The sequence below is a fragment of the Microchirus variegatus genome (assembly GCF_963457635.1).
Source record: "Microchirus variegatus genome assembly, chromosome: 18".
Lineage (NCBI taxonomy): Eukaryota > Metazoa > Chordata > Actinopteri > Pleuronectiformes > Soleidae > Microchirus > Microchirus variegatus.
This window is the reverse complement of record NC_139819.1, coordinates 4,873,073-4,893,117: the sequence shown is the minus strand read 5'-3', so window position 1 is coordinate 4,893,117 and position 20,045 is coordinate 4,873,073. Positions and strand designations below refer to the sequence as shown.

Below are 20,045 nucleotides of genomic sequence, written 5' to 3'. Positions count from 1 at the left end.
TCTTCTAGGCTCGGGGTCTCCCTGCCGTCAGCACTTGATGACTGGCGAGGTGGGAAAGGGTTTCCCCTCGTCTATGCTGCACATGTGCACGTGTGTGGTAGAATTTGCAGTCATATTTGCACACACACACACATACACACATACACACACTATAAGTGAATTAAGTGCCTATTTAGGGCCTCATGACCCCATCTGTTTATTCATGATTTGAGTATTTATTTATTTATTTTTATTTAATCCGGTCTTTTGTGCATTTGCGCTTATTTATGAATTAACAAGGTGCTGTTTTCATTTTTTGAGTTTTACAATCGAAAAATCATCTAATTCTGAGAAATTGGTTTTGATCAGATATTACAGCTTTAATTACTAAAAAAAAACCATGAAATTGCATGAAATTCCAATTGCTCTCACTCCTTTTTTGTGTGTTTACTACTAAGTTTGCGTTAAACACAAGTAAACTTTCACCATCACAGACTGGTGTGTCTGCAAATATGAGAAACTCTAACATGTTAGTCTTAGTTACAAACATCTTAAATGACAGAAGGTCTTTTCTTGGCAAATTTTGGCCGGTTTTATATAGTTTTTGCCTATTTTTTATCTTTAAATTGGATACATAATGTGTAAATGTGCATTTTTCTTATATTGTGTGTGAATGGTGCACACACGTGTGTCCATGTATCTGTGCGTCTACACCCCTGACCGTTTCTCCTCCCCCCCCCCCCCCTTTATTGGCGAGGATTAAATATGACAGTGCCGTTCCGGTCGGATCGTCGCTCCCATTATAATAAAGCAGCCCTTTATTGGGGGGCAAATTGATTTTGAGCAGAGTCTTGTTTATTAGCTCCTGCTCCCTCAGAGATGATCATGAGTCAGCACATTCACCCTCTTTGTTGAAAAAAGAAAGAAAAAAAAAGCTCATCTTTTTTCAAAACTGCAACTCATTCATGAAATACAGACCAAGCAGAGCGGACCGGGAAAGTGAGTGAAAGCTGATACAGTACAGGAAAACAGCGAGTGAATGACTACAGAGCTATCATATATTAGTCTGGGATAGTTAGGACGTGTTCAGACTGCAGCCCAAATCAGATTTTAAGCAGATTGTAGAGATTGTATCTGGCTTGACTGAGCTAAAAAAAAAAACACAGAAGATCTAATTTAAACCACATATGTAGGTGGGTTCAAATGAGATTCTGATCTGATTTTTTTACAGATCTGTTTCAATCTGAACGTCAGATAGGTTTTCAAAGTGTCTTCTGCGTCATTTAAACAACAATCCAAACTAGTAAGTTCATTGGAGGTGCATTTCTGTCGTCCATTTTGTTTAGATTACTATAGAAGATGTCAACATGGATCAGATCTGATCACTTGCAATGTATAATGTGAACAGTCGGTCAACACGATCAGATTCTGATCGGTTATGCTTACAAAAGATGATGACATTTACAGGCTCTGTGTGATGAGCATCTTGTTTTACTTTTTTAACCTTCCTTTTACTCATTCCCTCTCTTTTTTATCCATCTCTTCCCCTTCCCCCCCCCCCCCCCCCCCCTCCCCTGTCTCTTTCAGCCTGGCCGATGATTGCCACAGCCTTTGTGGTTTATCTCCTGTGGTGACTGCAGACTCAAGAGTTTCCTTCCCTGCTGCATCTTGAGACACATTGATCTCAACATTCCCGCAATCCTCGCCTGTCAGCTGACTCCTGCTCTTCTTCTTCTTCTTCTTCTTCTTCCCTCCTTCATTCTACTCCCGACTGTCTGCTGAATCACTGTGAAGCTCTCTGTGCTCACGGAAAACCCCAGAATGGAAGACACCTACAATAACAGGACTTCTCTGGCTAAAGGGGCCAAAGACATGGCGAAGGAGGCCAAGCGCCACGCGGCCAAGAAAGTCAACAAGGTGGTGGACCGCGCAACGGACGAGTACTCGTCCCACCACAACTACAGCCGCTTCCAAGACGAGGAGGACGAGGGCGAGGATTTCTACCGGAACCCGCCGAGGCAGGACAGAGACCACGACAACGAGGAGGGCTCCAGCGACGCCACAGAGGGCCACGACGACGAGGACGAGATCTACGAGGGCGAATACCAGGGCATTCCCTCAGCGGGAGACAGGAAACACAAGGAGGGCCAGGTGGCGGCGGGGCAGCCCGTGTCGGACGCCACGAGGGACCGCAAGGAGCTGGAGCAGGAGAGGCAGGCGGACGAGGAGGAGCTGGCCCAGCAGTACGAGCTCATCATCCAGGAGTGCGGCCACGGGAGGTTTCAGTGGCAGCTTTTCCTCGTGCTCGGGCTGGCGCTCATGTCGGACGGCGTGGAGGTGTTCGTGGTGGGCTTCGTTCTGCCCAGCGCCGAGACGGACATGTGCGTCCCCAACTCCAGCTCAGGATGGTTAGGTAAGGAGACCCACGCGTGCTGTATCCTCACATGACCTGGAAATGATGCAGGGCCTTCGATATTCAGGCTTGTGTAAAGTACCTAAAAGGGATAATTGGGTAAAAGTACAAGTATTTACCCAGAAAATGACTTTGAAGGCACTTTTTTTTATAATGGGGACCATGGTGGCTCAGTGATAGGGTGTTATCTCTCAACTAGCTTGAGGTTGTGGGTTCAATTCCAAGTGTTTTTACAGGGAAACCTTTATGTACAAAAGGTTTAGATGTGTATTGGATGAAAACATACACTGTATGTTGTCGTATCTCAAGATATTAGCCCCCCCGGCGACACGTGAGTTTTTCGAAAAAATGGAATCCAACCGGATTGAAAAGGAAATAATTAGCTCCGCTTGCACACGTGTGTCACGCCTCACGCCATAGGTGAGGCGCCTCGGTCCACCGGTCTCCGTGTCAGGATTAAGACGGTAGCTCGATTACCCGCTGTGCTCTTTGTGTTGAGCAGGACTCCCAGCAGGCTTCGTGGCTGCAGGTGTATAATCCATCACCATAGAGCTGCGTACGGGGGGGGGGGGGGGGCTGACTCACTCTGTCTGAGGCCGAGCAGCCAGCGAGGATATTAAATCAGGCTCGCAGCCCCCGTCCATACTAACTGCCACAGTGAGACATGACGATACATCAGCCGCAGCCGCAAACATCTGATGGTGAATTGATCTGGCAGCAAATAAGAGAAGGGAGGCTGTGACGGAGAGAGATTGATAAGCTTGAATGATAGGAAGCAAATGTGTACATTTTTGTTCTTAAATTATGAAGTATATGGGGGGAAAAAAACTGTATTTAACCTCATCTGAAGATCCAGTTTTACTAATTCCCAATTCCCACTGGTCAAAACACATTTAAATGGCTTTTTGACCAATGTCTTTACTTTACTGCTTTAATTCTAACCGCCATGCACATTCCTCCATGATTTCCAACAAATTTGTGGCAAACTTTACTTTTCCAAGGTTCCCATGGGTCCTTGAAATACTTGACAAGTTTTTGTCAAATGTCAAGGCCCTTGAAAGTTTTTGAAAACTGCCCTGAAAGTGTTTGAATTTGGTGCAAGAAAGAAGTTAAGCTGATATTAAGCTAAATGTCTCCCTGCATTGCTTGATGTACGTAGACTAGACCATCTAATGTGGACTGGTAATTACTAGCGGCGTTGTGGACATTGTCCACTGTCTCTCTCTGCTGTTGACGTGAGATTCCATGCAGAACAGTGAGCGAGTAAGGTTAAGCAAGAGAGCAAATGACGATTTATGATGCCTGGAAAATGCAAATTCCCAGGGCACAATCGCTTGTCCAGATGCAGAGCGTGCTGCAAATAAATAAAAGCGGGCGCCGTCATCGGCGAAGCGGCTCCTGGAAGTTGCCCAACCCATCTTGAGCTGTGTCAGCACATGTTTTTTCCTTGAATTTGTAGGTTATTGCGCTGCTGGTCTGGCAACGTATGTTGCTTTGAGTGTGTGTATGTTTTTTTTTATGTGACCAGGGGAAAAGGGGTCTGCACTTTACTGTCCCCGCACACGCCAATGCATCACAGTTATAAACATAGAAGCAAGGGGAAATGAGGAATTGTGCTTCCTCACTTTTTCTGCCACTTTCCAAGTATCCACGAAAACTCCTCTCTTCCCTCTCTTGTCGAGCAACGTCCTGCAGGCGTTCACGCTCCACGCTCGGCTTCTCCTTGTTCGTGACTTTATCCCATCCACCCCTCCCTCCCTCTCACTCTCACTCTTTATTCTACAGTATGTGCCTCTTTTCCTCTCCCATCCTCCCCCCCTTTCTCCTTTACGTTCTCCTACTGATTGGCCTCAAGGCTCCTCCCTGTTGAGGTGAACATGATTGTGTTCATGTGTGTGTGTGTGTGTGTGTGTAGCCTACCACCTGATTACTATGACCTTGCTGGTATCCGTTTAGGAGTTTGCCACAGTAATTACACTTAACTGCAGCCAACAAAAGGAGGTGAGTAATAGCTTCACAGGTGCCATGGCAATGTTTTGTTGGCTTCGTGTCCGGAAAAATTAATAAGAGCCACTTAAATTTGTAAAACTGATTTTAATTAGGAGAAGTCGAATTTTTCGACTTTTCAACCCTTTTTTTTAATCGATTGAGCGTGCGAGCAAGGCTCTTATTTTGAAAGCCTTACATGAAGAAGATGTCGGAAGTTGTTGAGGGATGATGTCATGTTAGGGTTAGTTAAAGACATCATACACTCTTGGAAATAAGGGTTCCAAAAAGGTTCTTCTACAAGGGCTGAGGTTCTACCTGGAACCATTTGCCCCTTTATTTGGGAACAATTTTTTTTTTCAAGGGTTCTTGGTAACACTAATGGTTCCAGTAAACCATTTTGATCCAGAGAACCCTTTAAAACCCTTTTCCTGTATATAGGGTTTTAAAAGGGTTCTTGGTAACACTAATGGTTCCAGTAAACCATTTGATCCAGAGAACCCTTTAAAACCCTATTCCTGGATATAGGGTTTTAAAAGGGTTCTTGGTAACACTAATGGTTCCAGTAAACCATTTTGATCCAGAGAACCCTTTAAAACCCTTTTCCTGGATATAGGGTTTTCAAAGGGTTCTTGGTAACACTAAGGGTTCCAGTAAACCATTTTGATCCAGAGAACCCTTTAAAACCCTTTTCCTGGATATAGGGTTTTAAAAGGGTTCTTGGTAACACTAAGGGTTCCAGGGATTAGGGTTAGGGGTTAGGGTTAACCCTCTTTCCATCTTTTTAACCCTAACCCTAACCCAACCCAAAAAACCAGCCAGTATGCAAACAGGAAAGAGGGCTAACCCTAACCCTAACCCTAATCCCTGGAACCCTTAGTGTTACCAAGAACCCTTTTACTGGTAAGTTATGAAACAAATAAACACACTAACTCTCTAAGACCAATATCTTCCAAATAAATCAAGGTTGACACAAGCAATTATTTATCAGAAACGTATACATTTCTAGACAAAGTCATTTGACGTTTGTTTTTTCGTTCCACCTGAGCTGCACTGTGGCTCCATTAACCAAAAATAACGGCACAGTGACAGAGGGAAAGGCTGCACGGACTCTAATAGAATAAATGCCGTATGAAAAAACACGACGGTCTGAATGGGATGGGACGAGCGAACCGCTTATTAGATTACCCAATCGAATTTGGGGGGGCCCCCCCAGATCTCCCCCCAGGATTTATGAATGAGACACGAAGGAGCGTTTGGGCAATAACACTTTAAATAAGAGTCACAAACAAGCGGCGTGAGATGCAATATGTGTGATGAATAGAGAGAGAGAGAGGAGGAGGAGGGAGAGTTCTGAAGCAGGGAGATTGCCAAGTTCAAGCGGAGTAATGGGGGGGAGAGAGAGAGAGAAAAAGAGGAGTGGGTGGATCGGAGCAGAGAGGTGGAAGATTGGTGGTATTCAGTACAGCAGCGCTGTGAGGGAGAGGATTAGCTATCATGTCAGATACAGCAGACAATAGGAGCCCGTCGCCCTATCATTACTTATTTGTTCTCTTACTTACGCTGTCTTTTTCCCCCCACGCTGGAACACGACGACGACGACGACGTTCCTCGTGACTCGCTCTCTCAACCTGCTTCTGCTACGTTAAACCTCCGGCGTGTAATAATTAGTGACATCTAATCTAAAGCTTTTGCCATTATACAGATCGAGCTCTATACTTTTAGCTTTTTTCCATTAGCGGTAGTACCGCTCTGGCGAGGTTCCAAACGAGCTGAGCCGATGGTAAAGTGTGACGTTAACGGGCTGCCTCAACCTTCTTTTCCGACTTTAACCCTTCTGTTACCATCCTGCGATCGCCCGACAGCGTACATGTCATTTACCATAACGGCGAGACTGTTCGTGATATCGAGAAAACTCCAAAAACTAGCACCTCAGAACTGCCATGGAACGACCGTCCAATCACAGACAAGATTCACCAGCGCTTCACACGAATTGGACGTTAGCTTCTGAGTACCGTAATTCCTAAACGGTTGACTAACTGACAGATTATCTTTGAAAAAAGGAGCAGAAAGAACTCCAGAAATCCAGGAAAGAGGGTTAAAGCTCCATCGTGTAATAATTAGTGACATCTAATGTCTGGCTGAACGATTTTGGCTAAATATCGACAGTAATTCGCGAGTATTTTGACCCGGAATTTGCGATTGCGATATGATTCAGAGGGAATGCTAATGTTTTACGTCATTGTTGGGGTTAGGGTTGTGCAGATCTGTGAGAAACAAAGGTGTTCTCTTCAGTCTGTATATTAAGATGTGCATAGGTCTAGACAATAAGTAAATCTTAAATGATTTTTTGACACACATTTTGGCTTTAAAAAATATTGCGCCTCCTGCAGTTTGAAGGCTGTATTGCGATTTCAATACATTTTCCATTAATTGTTCAGCCCTGTCGCCTAATGGCGCTTTTTCCATTATACGGTTCTAGCACAACTCGGCTCGACTCTACTCGATTTTATTTTGGTTTTCCGTTAGCGATTGAACCAGGAACCTGGTGCTTTTTTTGGTACCTGAGGTTATTAGCGAGCTGATACTAAAAAACGTGACGTGGACTGACGGCCGGACCCTGATTGACGAGAAAATAAAATTGACGTATTAATCGATTCTGAAAATAATGGTTAGTTGCCGGTGTAGTATTTACTCAGTAGCTCAATGCAAAGTGGACGATTGACTCTTTACTTTAGATGCTTTAAGGCTACAACAACCAAATTGGATTCATTTTAGAGTAATTATACAAACACTGAATACTTGGCCGTTCCTTCTTTGTTCCAATCGCTACACTTTCCTCTTTCCATCCTCCCTGTCCTCCTGATATCTACTACATTTGTTATTAATTTATTTGTTAGCCGCAGCTCCATTTCCTTTCAGACTCTATCTCAACATTCCCTATCAGATTTTATTTTCCCTGTATCATCCCATCTCTCTCTCCCTGTGTGTGTGTGTGTGTGTGTGTGTGGTCCAGGGGCAGCTGAGCATGGCTAAACTGCAGTGAGATCGCAGCGTCACTATGCGGAGATGAAGCCACTTGACTAATGCAGCTCCACATTGTGTGGGAGAGGAGGGGGGTGGTGGCGGCGGCTACGGTGTTCCAGCGTACATATGGACCAAAACCTGCTGCCACCAGCAATATCCCCCCCCCCTGAAGTAAAGCGTGGCTAACCGCTCGCTCTTATCACAGATTCGTAGCGTCGCTATATCCCGAGCGGATTATCCACAGTCTTTAATGCAATGGAAGGTTCCTGCGTGAGTCATTTTAAACCCTGCTAATAAAGTTACTTTCACACGGATCTCATTTGAAATCCTGCCCCCACCAATATGACTTTAATATGATATGGGGGGGGGGGGGGGGGGGGGCTTCAATCTATCTTTTTCAGCGTGGGTGTCAGAGTCATGAATCCGATCAACCTGTCACCATGTAGTACAAACGTGATTACACGCCCGCTCAGTGTAAAGGAGACGATGATGACGGCGGAGCAAAGTGGTAGGAAAAAATGAGAAGTGAGCCAAGAAATTGGAAAACGATGGGAGAGGACACAAGCTGGGAGAGAGAGGGGGGGGGGGATGGAGAAGAGATACAATAAAGAGACGCCACAGTGGAGCTGTGTGTTACTCTCCAGGTGAACTGTTGCATCACGGTAGAATCATTATTATAAATGAAGCGGGGTCGTTTTTCTGTGTGTGTGTGTGTGTGTGTGTGTGGTGTTTGAACCACAAAGAGCATGAAAGCATGAAATCAGAGAAGAGGTCGTGATGCAGCTCAGCGCTCCCACGACTCTGTTGTGGTGTTGTGGTGAGGTGAGGGTCACCACCACAGGATGTGACAGGACAGAAAACACAGCACCAGGGCCACGTCCCCTTTCTCACCCTACTTCCATCTACTACTGCGGATACGCAAGCTGCCTCTGGTGGTACTTATGAATCAGAAATACTGTCTAAGTAGAATCATATAAGGTTCTTCGGTTTGTCCTCATAGAAGAACCCTTTCTGGTTCCAGGGGCGACCCTGAGTGTTATCAAGAACCCTTTTAAAACCCTTTATTCAGTAAAAGGGCTTTTAAAGGGTTCTCTGGATCAAAATGGTTCTTACTGGAACCATAAGTGTTAACAAGAACCCTTGAAAAACAAATGGTTTCAGGTCAGAACCACAGCCCTTGTAGAAGAAGAACTGTTTTGGAACCCTTATTTCTAAGAGTGTAGAGCTGGGCTTCTCAAACTGTGGTACGTAGCAGGCGATAATAATGTATGATTTATCATTTATTTGAATGGTGGTTGTATGACAGAATGAGTGTCTACGTCTCACTTTATACGTCAGTAAGTGTTCCCCTGATAAGTTCATGATCTCAACTGATAGTTTTTGGTCTTTTTCAGTAGACCCCCATGGTTCTCAAACTGCGGTCCGTGTACCACCAGTGGTACCCAAGCTTCCTCTGGTGGTACTAAATCAGAAATACTGTTCTACTGTATATACCAGGGTATTTCACCCTGTGTCAGCTGTGATTGGCACTAGCGACCCCCGCGACCCTCATGTGAAGGATACAGCGGTAGAAGATAGACGGATGGATAATGGTTCTACTTCAGTCGCTCAGTATTTTCGTCGTAACGTATGTATGATGCAAAATTAAACTAATAATTCAAAAAAAACATACCAAAATAACTCAGTAGCGGGCCACATTTGAGACCTTTGCTTTAGAGCGTGTCTGCGATGAAGGTTCCCCAGTCGTGGAGATGTGCCCACGTCATGTTTTGACGTCTCAACAGTGTCTCAACAGAGAGTCAAAAAGGGCAAAACCTTTTGCTTCCGCGTGAGACGTCTCCTGACACACCGTCGTGTCTGACAGCGCTGCGTCTCTGTGTCGTCCAAAGTCCTAATTCAGCTGTATTTTACTCTCTGTGTCTCCGTGTGAGACGTTTGTACCAGCTGATGTCCACTCCAGGACATTTCTGCTGAATATGAAACAAAGACTTCACATTTTTTATTCTGCAGGCCCCGACAAGGAGCACATTAGCTCGTCTGAATCAATGACGGAGCGCTGGCAGATGATAGAATGCTGGAAAAATGGAGGGTTTGTTAATTAAAATGATGGAGCGGAAGCTCTTGTGGTTCCGGCAAATCATTTCCAGCGTGTCCGGTATTGACAGATTGACGGTCGCCGCAGCATTAGTCTAATCAAATGTTGATTTACGGTACGTTATACACTGGAGGTGGATCATAAACCCCGGGTTATCCTCTGTGGATTGTGTGTGTACGTTGCCTTGAGTTTTATTTTCGGGTAACGGCTCAGGGACTCTGACGTCACGCCGACAGTGGAGTGTGACTCATGCACTCGGTGGAAATGGGACAAAAGGAGCAAGCATGAGCCGTAACTTTCGAATGTGACAGTTTAATGTCACTCAAGCTGCTGCTTTTAGGTCTTTTGGTGATGAGGCGTCGTAATATTAAGGGATGTCTGTTCTTTTTTTGAACCATATTGCACAACACACGGCTGTCCTTTTTCCCCCGGTGCGGCCACTGATGACCTCATGCGCTGAGATTCAGTGCAACAGCTCGAGCAAAACGTCAATAAATTCATTAGGTAATTAGCTGTCCTGTGAGGGACACGGTCAATAGCTTTATCTGCTGTTTTTTTTAATGCATTAAAGCTGCAGTGCGTGGTTTTTTGTTGTTGTAGACGTTATTATTCTGCCTCAGTTTGGTCTTTGTGAACAGAAACGATGTAAGATTATTCCTGTGCTGTGTGAAAACAGGCTCTGTCAAGCAATACTATCAGACCTGACTGAGGGAGTGTTTGTTTCAGTGGTGGTTGCTGGTCTTTGACACCAGAGGAAGCTCATTCTGGCAAAAGAATGCGGAAAGAAACAGCCAAGGTTAAGGCTTGTGTGTGTGGTTCCATGGTGTAATGGTTAGCACTCTGGACTTTGAATCCAGTGATCCGAGTTCAAGTCTCGGTGGAACCTCAGACTCAACATATTGGTCCATACCATACCAAAACTAACCAACAGTCACTGTCGGGGGAAATAAGATTTTATTTTATAGACATAGCTCTTGGCTAGAGTAGATCTTGGCTAGCCTAGCTTTTGACCATCGTAGGTCTTGGCTCACGCTGAACTGATGTTTTTCTAATTTAAAGTCGATTTCAAACATAATGCCAGGATTCTTCTAGCAAAAGAACAGCCAATATAACAGCCAAGTTTAACTTGCGTGAGTGGTTCCATGGTGTAATGGTTAGCACTCTGGACTTTGAATCCAGTGATCCGAGTTCAAGTCTCGGTGGAACCTCAGCCTCCAGATTTTTGCACTATTTGTAGCCGACAAAGAAATTGGACTGGTCCATACCAAAACTCACTCACAGTCACTGTGGGGGGAAATAAGTTTTTATCTTATAGACGTAGATCTTGACTAGCCTAGCTCTTGATCAGTGGAGGTCTTGGGTTTCGCGCTGAACTGATGTGTTTTTCTAATTTATAGTGGATTTCAAGGATTACTCCAAGATTTTTGGAAGAAGAATGGGCAAATTAACAGCCAAGTTTCTGTGTGTGTGGTTCCATGGTGTAATGGTTAGCACTCTGGACTTTGAATCCAGTGATCCGAGTTCAAGTCTCGGTGGAACCTCAGGATATTTGGACTAATTGTAGCCGACAAAGAAATTGGACTGGTCCATACCATACCAAAACTCTGTTACTGTGGGGGGAAGTATGGTTTTATCTTATAGACGTAGCTCTTGGCTCGCGCTGAACTGATGTGTTTTTCTAATTTATAGTAGATTTCAAGGATTACTCCAAGATTTTTGGAAGTAGAATGGGCAAACTAACAGCCAAGTTACAGAGAGTGGTTCCATGGTGTAATGGTTAGCACTCTGGACTTTGAATCCAGTAATCCGAGTTCAAGTCTCGGTGGAACCTCGCATGACTTGATTAACTTATTACGAGTGGGATCTCCGTCTTCCTCACACAGTCCAAAAACGTGCACATTTGTGGATTTGCGCTGATTAACTGATGTGTCTTTCTAATTTAAAGTCGATTTCTACCATAATCCCAAGATTCTTCTAGCAGAAGAACAGGCAATATAACAGCCAAGTTTAAAGTTTATGTGTGGTTCCATGGTGTAATGGTTAGCACTCTGGACTTTGAATCCAGTGATCTGAGTTCAAGTCTCGGTGGAGCCTCAAGTTTATTGCACTAATTGTAGCCGACAAATAAATTGGACCGATCCTTACCATTCCAAAACTCACTCACAGTCACTGTGGGGGGAAATAAGGTTTTATCTTATAGACGTAGCTCTTGGCTAGCCTAGCTCTTGACCAGCATAGGTCTTGGCTCGCACTGAACTGATGTGTTTTTCTAATTTATAGTAGATATCAAAGATTACTCCAAGATTTTTGGAAGTAGAATGGGCAAACTAACAGCCAAGTTACTGAGAGTGGTTCCATGGTGTAATGGTTAGCACTCTGGACTTTGAATCCAGTGATCCGAGTTCAAGTCTCGGTGGAACCTCACTAGATTTAATGAATTTATTACGAATGGGGTCTCCGTCTTCCTTCCACAGTCCAAAACGTGCGGATTTGCGCTGATTAACTGATGCGTCTTTCTAATTTAAAGTCGATTGCAAACTTAATCCCAAGATTCTTCTAGCAGAAGAACAGGCAATATAACAGCCAAGGATTAAGTTTATGTGAGGTTCCATGGTGTAATGGTTAGCACTCTGGACTTTGAATCCAGTGATCGGAGTTTAAGTCTCGGTGGAACCTCACATGAGTTGATTAACTTATTACGAATGGGGTCTCCGTCTTCCTCCCACAGTCCAAAACGCGCAGATTTGTGGGCTAGCGCTGAACTAATGCGTTTTTCTTATTTAAAGTCGATTTCAAGCATTACGCCAAGATTATTCTGGCAAAAGGATGGGTAAACTAACAGCCAAGGTTAAGGAGTGTGAGTGTGGTTCCATGGTGTAATGGTTAGCACTCTGGACTTTGAATCCAGTGATCCGAGTTCAAGTCTCGGTGGAACCTCAGACTCAACGATTTTGCACTAATTGTAGCTGACAAAGAAATTGGACTGTTCCATACCATAAAGAATTACAGTAAATCCAACCTTGACGTCATAAAAACTCACTCACAGTCACTGTGGGCGAGGTAAGTGTTTATCCTAGCCAAAAGACGTAGCTCTTGGCTGGCGTAACTCTTGGCTAGCACTGAACTGATGTGTCTGTCTAATTTAAAGTCGATTTCAAAGATCTGTGAGTGGTTCCATGGTGTAATGGATAGCACTCTGGTCTTTGAATCCAGTGATCTGAGTTCAAGTCTTGGTGGAACCTCAACCTCTGGATATTTGGACTGATTGTAACTGACAAAGAAATTAGACTGGTCCATACCAATACTCACTCACGGTCACTGTGAGGGGAAGTAAGGTTTTATCTTATAGACGTAGCTCTTGGCTCGCGCTGAACTGATGTGTTTTTCTAATTCATAGTAGATTTCAAAAATTACTCCAAGATTTTTGGAAGTAGAATGGGCAACTAACAGCCAAGTTTCAGAGAGTGGTTCCATGGTGTAATGGTTAGCACTCTGGACTTTGAATCCAGTGATCCGAGTTCAAGTCTCGGTGGAACCTCACATGTGTTGATTAACTTATTACGAATGGAGTCTCCGTCTTCCTTCCACAGTCCAAAACGCGCAGATTTGTGGGCTAGCGCTGAACTAATGCGTTTTTGTAATTTAAAGTCGATTTCAAGCATTACGCCAATATTTTTCTTGCAAAAGTATGGGTAAACTACCAGCCAAGGATAAGGAGTGTGGGTGTGGTTCCATGGTGTAATGGTTAGCACTCTGGACTTTGAATCCAGTGATCCGAGTTCAAGTCTCGGTGGAACCTCAGACTCAACAATCTTGCACTAATTGTAGCTGACAGAGAAATTGGACTGTTCCATATCATAAAGAATTACAATCAATCCAATCTTGAAGTCATAAAAACTCACTCACAGTCACTGTGGGTGAGGTAAGTTTTTATCCTAGCCAAAAGACATAGCTCTTGGCTCGCGTAACTCTTGGCTAGCACTGAACTGATGTGTCTTTCTGATTTAAAGTCGATTTCAATGATGTGTAAGTGGTTCCATGGTGTAATGGTTAGCACTCTGGACTTTGAATCCAGTGATCCGAGTTCAAGTCTCGGTGGAACCTCAGGATATTTGGACTAATTGTAGCCGACAAAGAAATTGGACTGGTCCATACCATACCAAAACTCAGTTACTGTGGGGGGAAGTATGGTTTTATCTTATAGACGTAGCTCTTGGCTCGCGCTGAACTGATGTGTTTTTCTAATTTATAGTAGATTTCAAAGATTACTCCAAGGTTTTTGGAAGTAGAATGGGCAAACTAACAGCGGAATTACAGAGATTGGTTCCATGGTGTAATGGTTAGCACTCTGGACTTTGAATCCAGTGATCCGAGTTCAAGTCTCGGTGGAATCTCAGGATATTTGGACTAATTGTAGCCGACAAAGAAATTGGACTGGTCCATACCATACCAAAACTCAGTTACTGTGGGGGGAAGTATGGTTTTATCTTATAGACGTAGCTCTTGGCTCGCGCTGAACTGATGTGTTTTTCTAATTTATAGTAGATTTCAAAGATTACTCCAAGGTTTTTGGAAGTAGAATGGGCAAACTAACAGCGGAATTACAGAGATTGGTTCCATGGTGTAATGGTTAGCACTCTGGACTTTGAATCCAGTGATCCGAGTTCAAGTCTCGGTGGAACCTCACATGACTTGATTAACTTATTACGAATGGGGTCTCCGTCTTCCTCCCACAGTCCAAAACGCGCAGATTTGTGGGCTAGCGCTGAACGAATGCCTCTTTGTAATTTAAAGTCGATTTCAAGCATTACGCCAAGATTATTCTGGCAAAAGAATGGGTAAACTAAGAGCCAAGGTTAAGGAGTGTGAGGGTGAGTGTGGTTCCGTGGTGTAATGGTTAGCACTCTGGACTTTGAATCCAGTGATCCGAGTTCAAATCTCGGTGGAACCTCGCAATAGTTAATGAACTTATGAAGTCTGTCTTCCTCCCAGAGTACAAAAACATACAAAGTTGTGGATTAGCACTGATGTGGCTTTCTAATTTAAAGTCAATTTAAAAAATTATAAAAAATAAAAAAGATTTTTTGAAGAAGAATGGGCAGACAAACAGCCAACTTGGTTATAGTGGTTCCGTGGTTCCATGGTGTAATGGTTAGCACTCTGGACTTTGAATCCAGTGATCCGAGTTCAAGTCTCGGTGGAACCTCGTACTTAAGTAAGAGCCACAAGAAATTATGAACATGTTATGAATGCCATGGAAAAAAACCCACAAATAACCACATAAAGTTGATAGTAGATCACGGAGTTTCTAAAAACCCATAGCTAAAGGAAAAAAAAGTATGTTGTTTTGTGGAAAGTGTAGAAATGAAAAAGAAAAAAAACGCCTCCGGACACATGCACTGCGTACATATGACATTTAAATGGGAGGCCGGTGGGTGTTTGCTTGCGCGTCGCACATGTAGCCTCTGTTTAATGAAGCAAAATGTGGGAAAGTGTGCAGGGTGAAGACTTGCGTTTTAATTTAGAGTTGAAGTGATGACGGTATACCTTCGGGGGAAATTCTCCACGGCCGGCAAAAATAAAAAAAATTGTGAAAGATAGCAGGGTTTTTGACCCCTGAAGCGAGAGAGTTAAACACACATTATACAGTCTGTGCTTACAGCAGAGCAGAACTGACGTGACATTACAGACGATACAGAACAGAAAATGTGTCCCGCTGTTATTGTAATGGTACGAACAAAATGTCCTTCTGGCTGAAACCTATCAGTCCATATATGATTGATGGATTAATGATCACTATGTGTCCTACGTGTCTGGATATGGATACAAATCTCTCCAGTTTTTTTCCCATATTTAAAACAATTCAGATAGCGTGAGTGGTTCTATGGTATGGACCAGTCCAAATTCTTCGTCGGCTACAATTAGTGCAAAAGCGAGGTTCCACCGAGACTTGAACTCGGATCACTGGATTCAAAGTCCAGAGTGCTAACCATTACACCATGGAACCACTCTCTGAAACTTGGCTGTTAATTTGCCCATTCTTCTTCCAAAAATCTTGGAGTAGTCCTTGAAATCTACTATAAATTAGAAAAACACATCAGTTTAGCGCGAGCCAAAAGCTATGCTAGCCAAGAGCTACGTCTATAAGATAAAAACTTATTTCCCCACAAAGAGACTGTTTTTTGGTTTGGTATGGACCAGTACAATTGCTTTGTCAGCTACATTTAGTCCAAATATCCTGAGGCTGAGGTTCCACCGAGACTTGAACTCGGATCACTGGATTCAAAGTCCAGAGTGCTAACCATTACACCATGGAACCACACACATAGAAACTTGGCTGTTAGTTTGCCCATTCTTATTCCAAATATCTTGGAGTCATCTTTGATATCTACTATAAATTAGAAAAACACATCAGTTCAGCGCGAGCCAAGACCTACGTCTATAAGATAAAACCTTACTTCACACGAATTTGACTGTGTTTTGGTTTGGTATGGACCAGTCCAATTTCTTTGTCAGCTACATTTAGTCCTAACATCCTGAGGCTGAGGTTCCACCGAGACTTGAACTCGGATCACTGGATTCAAAGTCCAGAGTGCTAACCATTACACCATGGAACCACACACGTAGAAACTTGGCTGTTAGTTTGCCCATTCTACTTCCAAAAATCTTGGAGTAGTCCTTGAAATCTACTATAAATTAGAAAAACACATCAGTTCAGCGCGGGCTAAGACCTACACTGGTCAAGAGCTAGGCTAGCCAAGATCTACGTCAATAAGATAAAACCTTATTTCCCCCCACAGTGACTGTGTGTGAGTTTTGTTATGGACCAGTCCAATTTCTTTGTCGGGTACAAATAGTGCAAAGAAGTTGAGGCTGAGGTTCCACCGAGACTTGAACTCGGATCACTGGATTCAAAGTCCAGAGTGCTAACCATTACACCATGGAACCTCACGTATGAAGTGTGCTGTAAGTTTGCCCATTATTCTTCCAGGAATCTTGGCGCAATCATTGACATTTAAAAACACATCAGTCCAGCGTTAGCCAAGAGGCTCTTGGCTAGGATAAAACATGTTTGCACGGGTGGTTCCATGGTGTAATGGTTAGCACTCTGGACTTTGAATCCAGTGATCCGAGTTCAAGTCTCGGTGGAACCTCAGTCTCAAGATTTTTGCACTAATTGTAGCCGACAAAGAAATTGGACTGGTCCGTACCATAAAGAATTACAGCAAATTCAATCATGACGTCATTAAAAAACTCACTCACAGTCACTGTGGGCGAGGTGATTTTTTATCTTAGCCAAAAGACGTAGCTCTTGGCTTGCGCTGCACTGATGTGTTTTTCTAATTTAAAGTCCATTTCAAAGATTACGCCGAGATTTTTTGAAGATGAATGGGCAAATAAACAGTCAATTCAGTATCTGTGGTTCCATGGTGTAAAGGTTAGCACTCTGGACTTTGAATCCACTGATCGGAGTTCAAATCTCGGTGGAACCTCACAAGAGTTAATGAATTTATTACGAGTGGGATCTCCGTCTTCCTCCCACAGTCCAAAAACATGCAGATTTCAAAAATTATCTCAGGATTCTTCTAGCAGAAGAACAGGCAATATAACCTCCAAGGTTAAGGTGTGTGAGCAGTTCGATGGTGTAATGGTGAGCACTCTGGACTTTGAATCCAGTGATCCGAGTTAAAACTTGGTGGAACCTCAGGCTCAAGTTTTTTCCACTAATTGTAGCCAACAAAGAAATAGCACTGGTCCATACCATAGAGAAGTTAATTCAGTAATGACGTCATAAAAACTAAGGTAAGGTAAGTTTTTATCTTAGCCAAAAGACGTAGCTCTTGAGTAGCGTAACTCTTGGCTAGCGCTGCACTGATGTGTTTTATTTAATTTAAAGTCAATGTCAAAGATTACGCAAAGATTCTTGAGGAGAAGAATGGGAAAACAGCCGAGTGCAAATGCGTGGTTCCATGGTGTAATGGTTAGCACTCTGGACTTTGAATCCAGTGATCCGAGTTCAAGTCTCGGTGGAACCTTGGTTTATTACAAATGGGATCTCTGCAGGATCTCAGGCTTCCTCCCACAGCCCAAAAAAGTCACTTTCACTTCCATGTTTAACATAGGTAAAAACAAATTGTCCTATAGCTGTAGGATCCTTGAAGACAGCTCTAACCACAAAATGCCACATACAGTGTAGAGTAAAGCGGGAACAATGAGCTCCTCTCTCAGGAGCAGCATTATGACGATCAGCGGGAAAAATCGATGCCGTTTTGTTGGCGCATTGATCCCATTTGTGTCGAGCGAGATTAAAAGAGCTCAGAGGGCCATTTTGTTAAGTCACCGTGCACTACTGTTCACATTTGTCTCCTCGGTGATCACCGCTGGTTTCAGACTATTACACGCTGTATTTATTCATCAGTGCTGCACGGTCCAGCACAGTCTTAGAGGTGTTTGTGAGGCTGAGTTTTTTTACAGCTGAGCTTCACATGAATTGTTTTTACTCTGTGATACATACTGTACATGCAGAGTGGGCGTCTATGTATTTGTTACCTTTCAGGACATGGACTATAGGACTACATGAACAGTAGTCGTTGTGGGAACCAAAACCTGGTCCTTGTGGGGTTAAGTAACTGGTTAAGTTTAGGGCTAAGATTTGAATTTTTGTGATGGTTAAGGTTGGAGTTGATGCTTTGTTTAGGCAAGTGGTTCTGAAGCTTTTTATACCAAGTACCACCTGGCTATGGTAGCCCATGGTAGCCCGAGCCCATGGTTGCCCATGGTAGCCAGTGGTAGCCCATGGCAGCCAATTGTAGCCCGAGCACATGGTAGCTCGTGGTAGCTCATGGTAGCCCATGGTAGCCAGTGGTAGCCAGTGGTAGCCCATGGCAGCCCATGGTAGCCTGAGCCTGTGGTAGCCCATGGTAGCCCGAGCACATGGTAGCTCGTGGTAGCTCATGGTAGCCCATGGTAGCCAGTGGTAGCCCATGGCAGCCCATGGCAGCCCATGGCAGCCCATGGTAGCCTGAGCCCATGGTAGCCCGAGCACATGGTAGCTCGTGGTAGCCCATGGTAGCCTGAGCCTGTGGTAGCCCATGGTAGCCGGAGCACATGGTAGCTCGTGGTAGCTCATGGTAGCCCATGGTAGCCAGTGGTAGCCCATGGTAGCCAGTGGTAGCCCATGGCAGCCCATGGTAGCCTGAGCCCGTGGTAGCCCATGGTAGCCCGAGCACATGGTAGCTCGTGGTAGCTCATGGTAGCCCATGGTAGCCTGAGCCCATGGTAGTCCATGATAGCTCATGGTAGCCCATGGTAGCCCGAGCCCGGATTATAATTTTTTGTTATTTGTTTCATTTTCTACACACATATTTGATATTTTCCTCCAAGTAGGTACGCAAGCTTCCTCTGGTGGTACACTTACCACAGTTTGAGAACCATGAGTTTAGGCTATTCAAGTGTGTCCTAAGCAAATACAAATGTATGTGTATGTGTGTGTGTGCGCCTTTTTGAAAAAGCAGTGATCATCAGTAAATCCAGTTTTCCCATATGGAGTCAGTCATTCAACATAACTTCCATTTCACTGGTTGAAAACACTCAGCAGTAACTGAGGCGCAGTCTTAATGTAGCTCCATCTTTTAATTTGACACGTTGCCATTTGCCAGCAGAGGCTCATTTGGAGGACACGGTAATGGGTACTTACTGTAGATATTTGTTAAAAATCTTATCCCACAGAGTTGACATTCACTCCTCCTAAACAGTTTTATTTTCTGGCCAATGCAAAGTCAGCACCGAAGATTGCTATAGGGCGTGAACGAGTGATTTGTCCTGTAGTGGATCTTATTTATGAGGTTTCCTTTTTTGGTATCTGATTTTCAGAAAGAATGAGAAAACTGAGAAGCTTTAAACCAGTTTTATTTTGCTGTGGGTTTAAGACTCTGGAAGATTCTTTGTTGTTGTTGTTCAAACGGAAAGATCACTCGGATCTGCTGGACGTTGCAATGTTTCTTCGCGATCATTTAAATAAATATGTATGTACGGAAGCGTAGTGCATCCTGAGAACTTTTTATTGGATGTTTTTAGGTAGCAACAGATTAAAAATGTCAATGGAATCCACTTCCATACAAAAACATTAAAAAATAACTGTCTGCTTCTCCTTCTTCTCTTTCCAGGCAGCGTTGTTTACCTGGGAATGATGGTCGGAGCGCTCTTCTGGGGAGGGATGTCGGACAAAGTGGGCCGCAGACAGTGTCTCCTGATTTGCATGTCCACAAACGGCTTCTTCGCCTTCCTGTCGTCTTTCGTCCAGGGATACGGCCTCTTCCTCCTGTGCCGTCTTTTCGCCGGCTTCGGGTGAGTGTGACGCACATGATTATTCAGAGTATGGGTCTCAAACTTAAAACTCTGGGTCCACTCTGGTCATGACGTGGATTATGAAGAGCAGTAGAGGCGTAGTAGTTGAGATGAGCTCAAAATGATATCGCAATAATGACATTTGTGCTAATATTTCACAGAATTTCACAATAAAAGCGTTTGTTTTCAGATGGAAAA

General features: G+C 43.9%; 1 protein-coding gene across 1 annotated transcript in view; it reads left to right on the top strand.

Annotated features, from left to right (window-relative positions):
• Nucleotides 1–1,800: 1,800 nt before the first annotated feature.
• Nucleotides 1,801–20,045, top strand: part of sv2ca (synaptic vesicle glycoprotein 2Ca) — a gene marked incomplete at both ends in the record, with an annotated part of 33,137 nt that continues 14,892 nt past the window's right edge. The window contains 2 exons of the mRNA XM_083905488.1: nucleotides 1,801–2,392; nucleotides 19,667–19,847. Of these exons, the coding sequence (XP_083761614.1) occupies nucleotides 1,801–2,392; nucleotides 19,667–19,847 (773 nt within the window). The remainder of the gene's footprint in view (nucleotides 2,393–19,666; nucleotides 19,848–20,045) is intronic.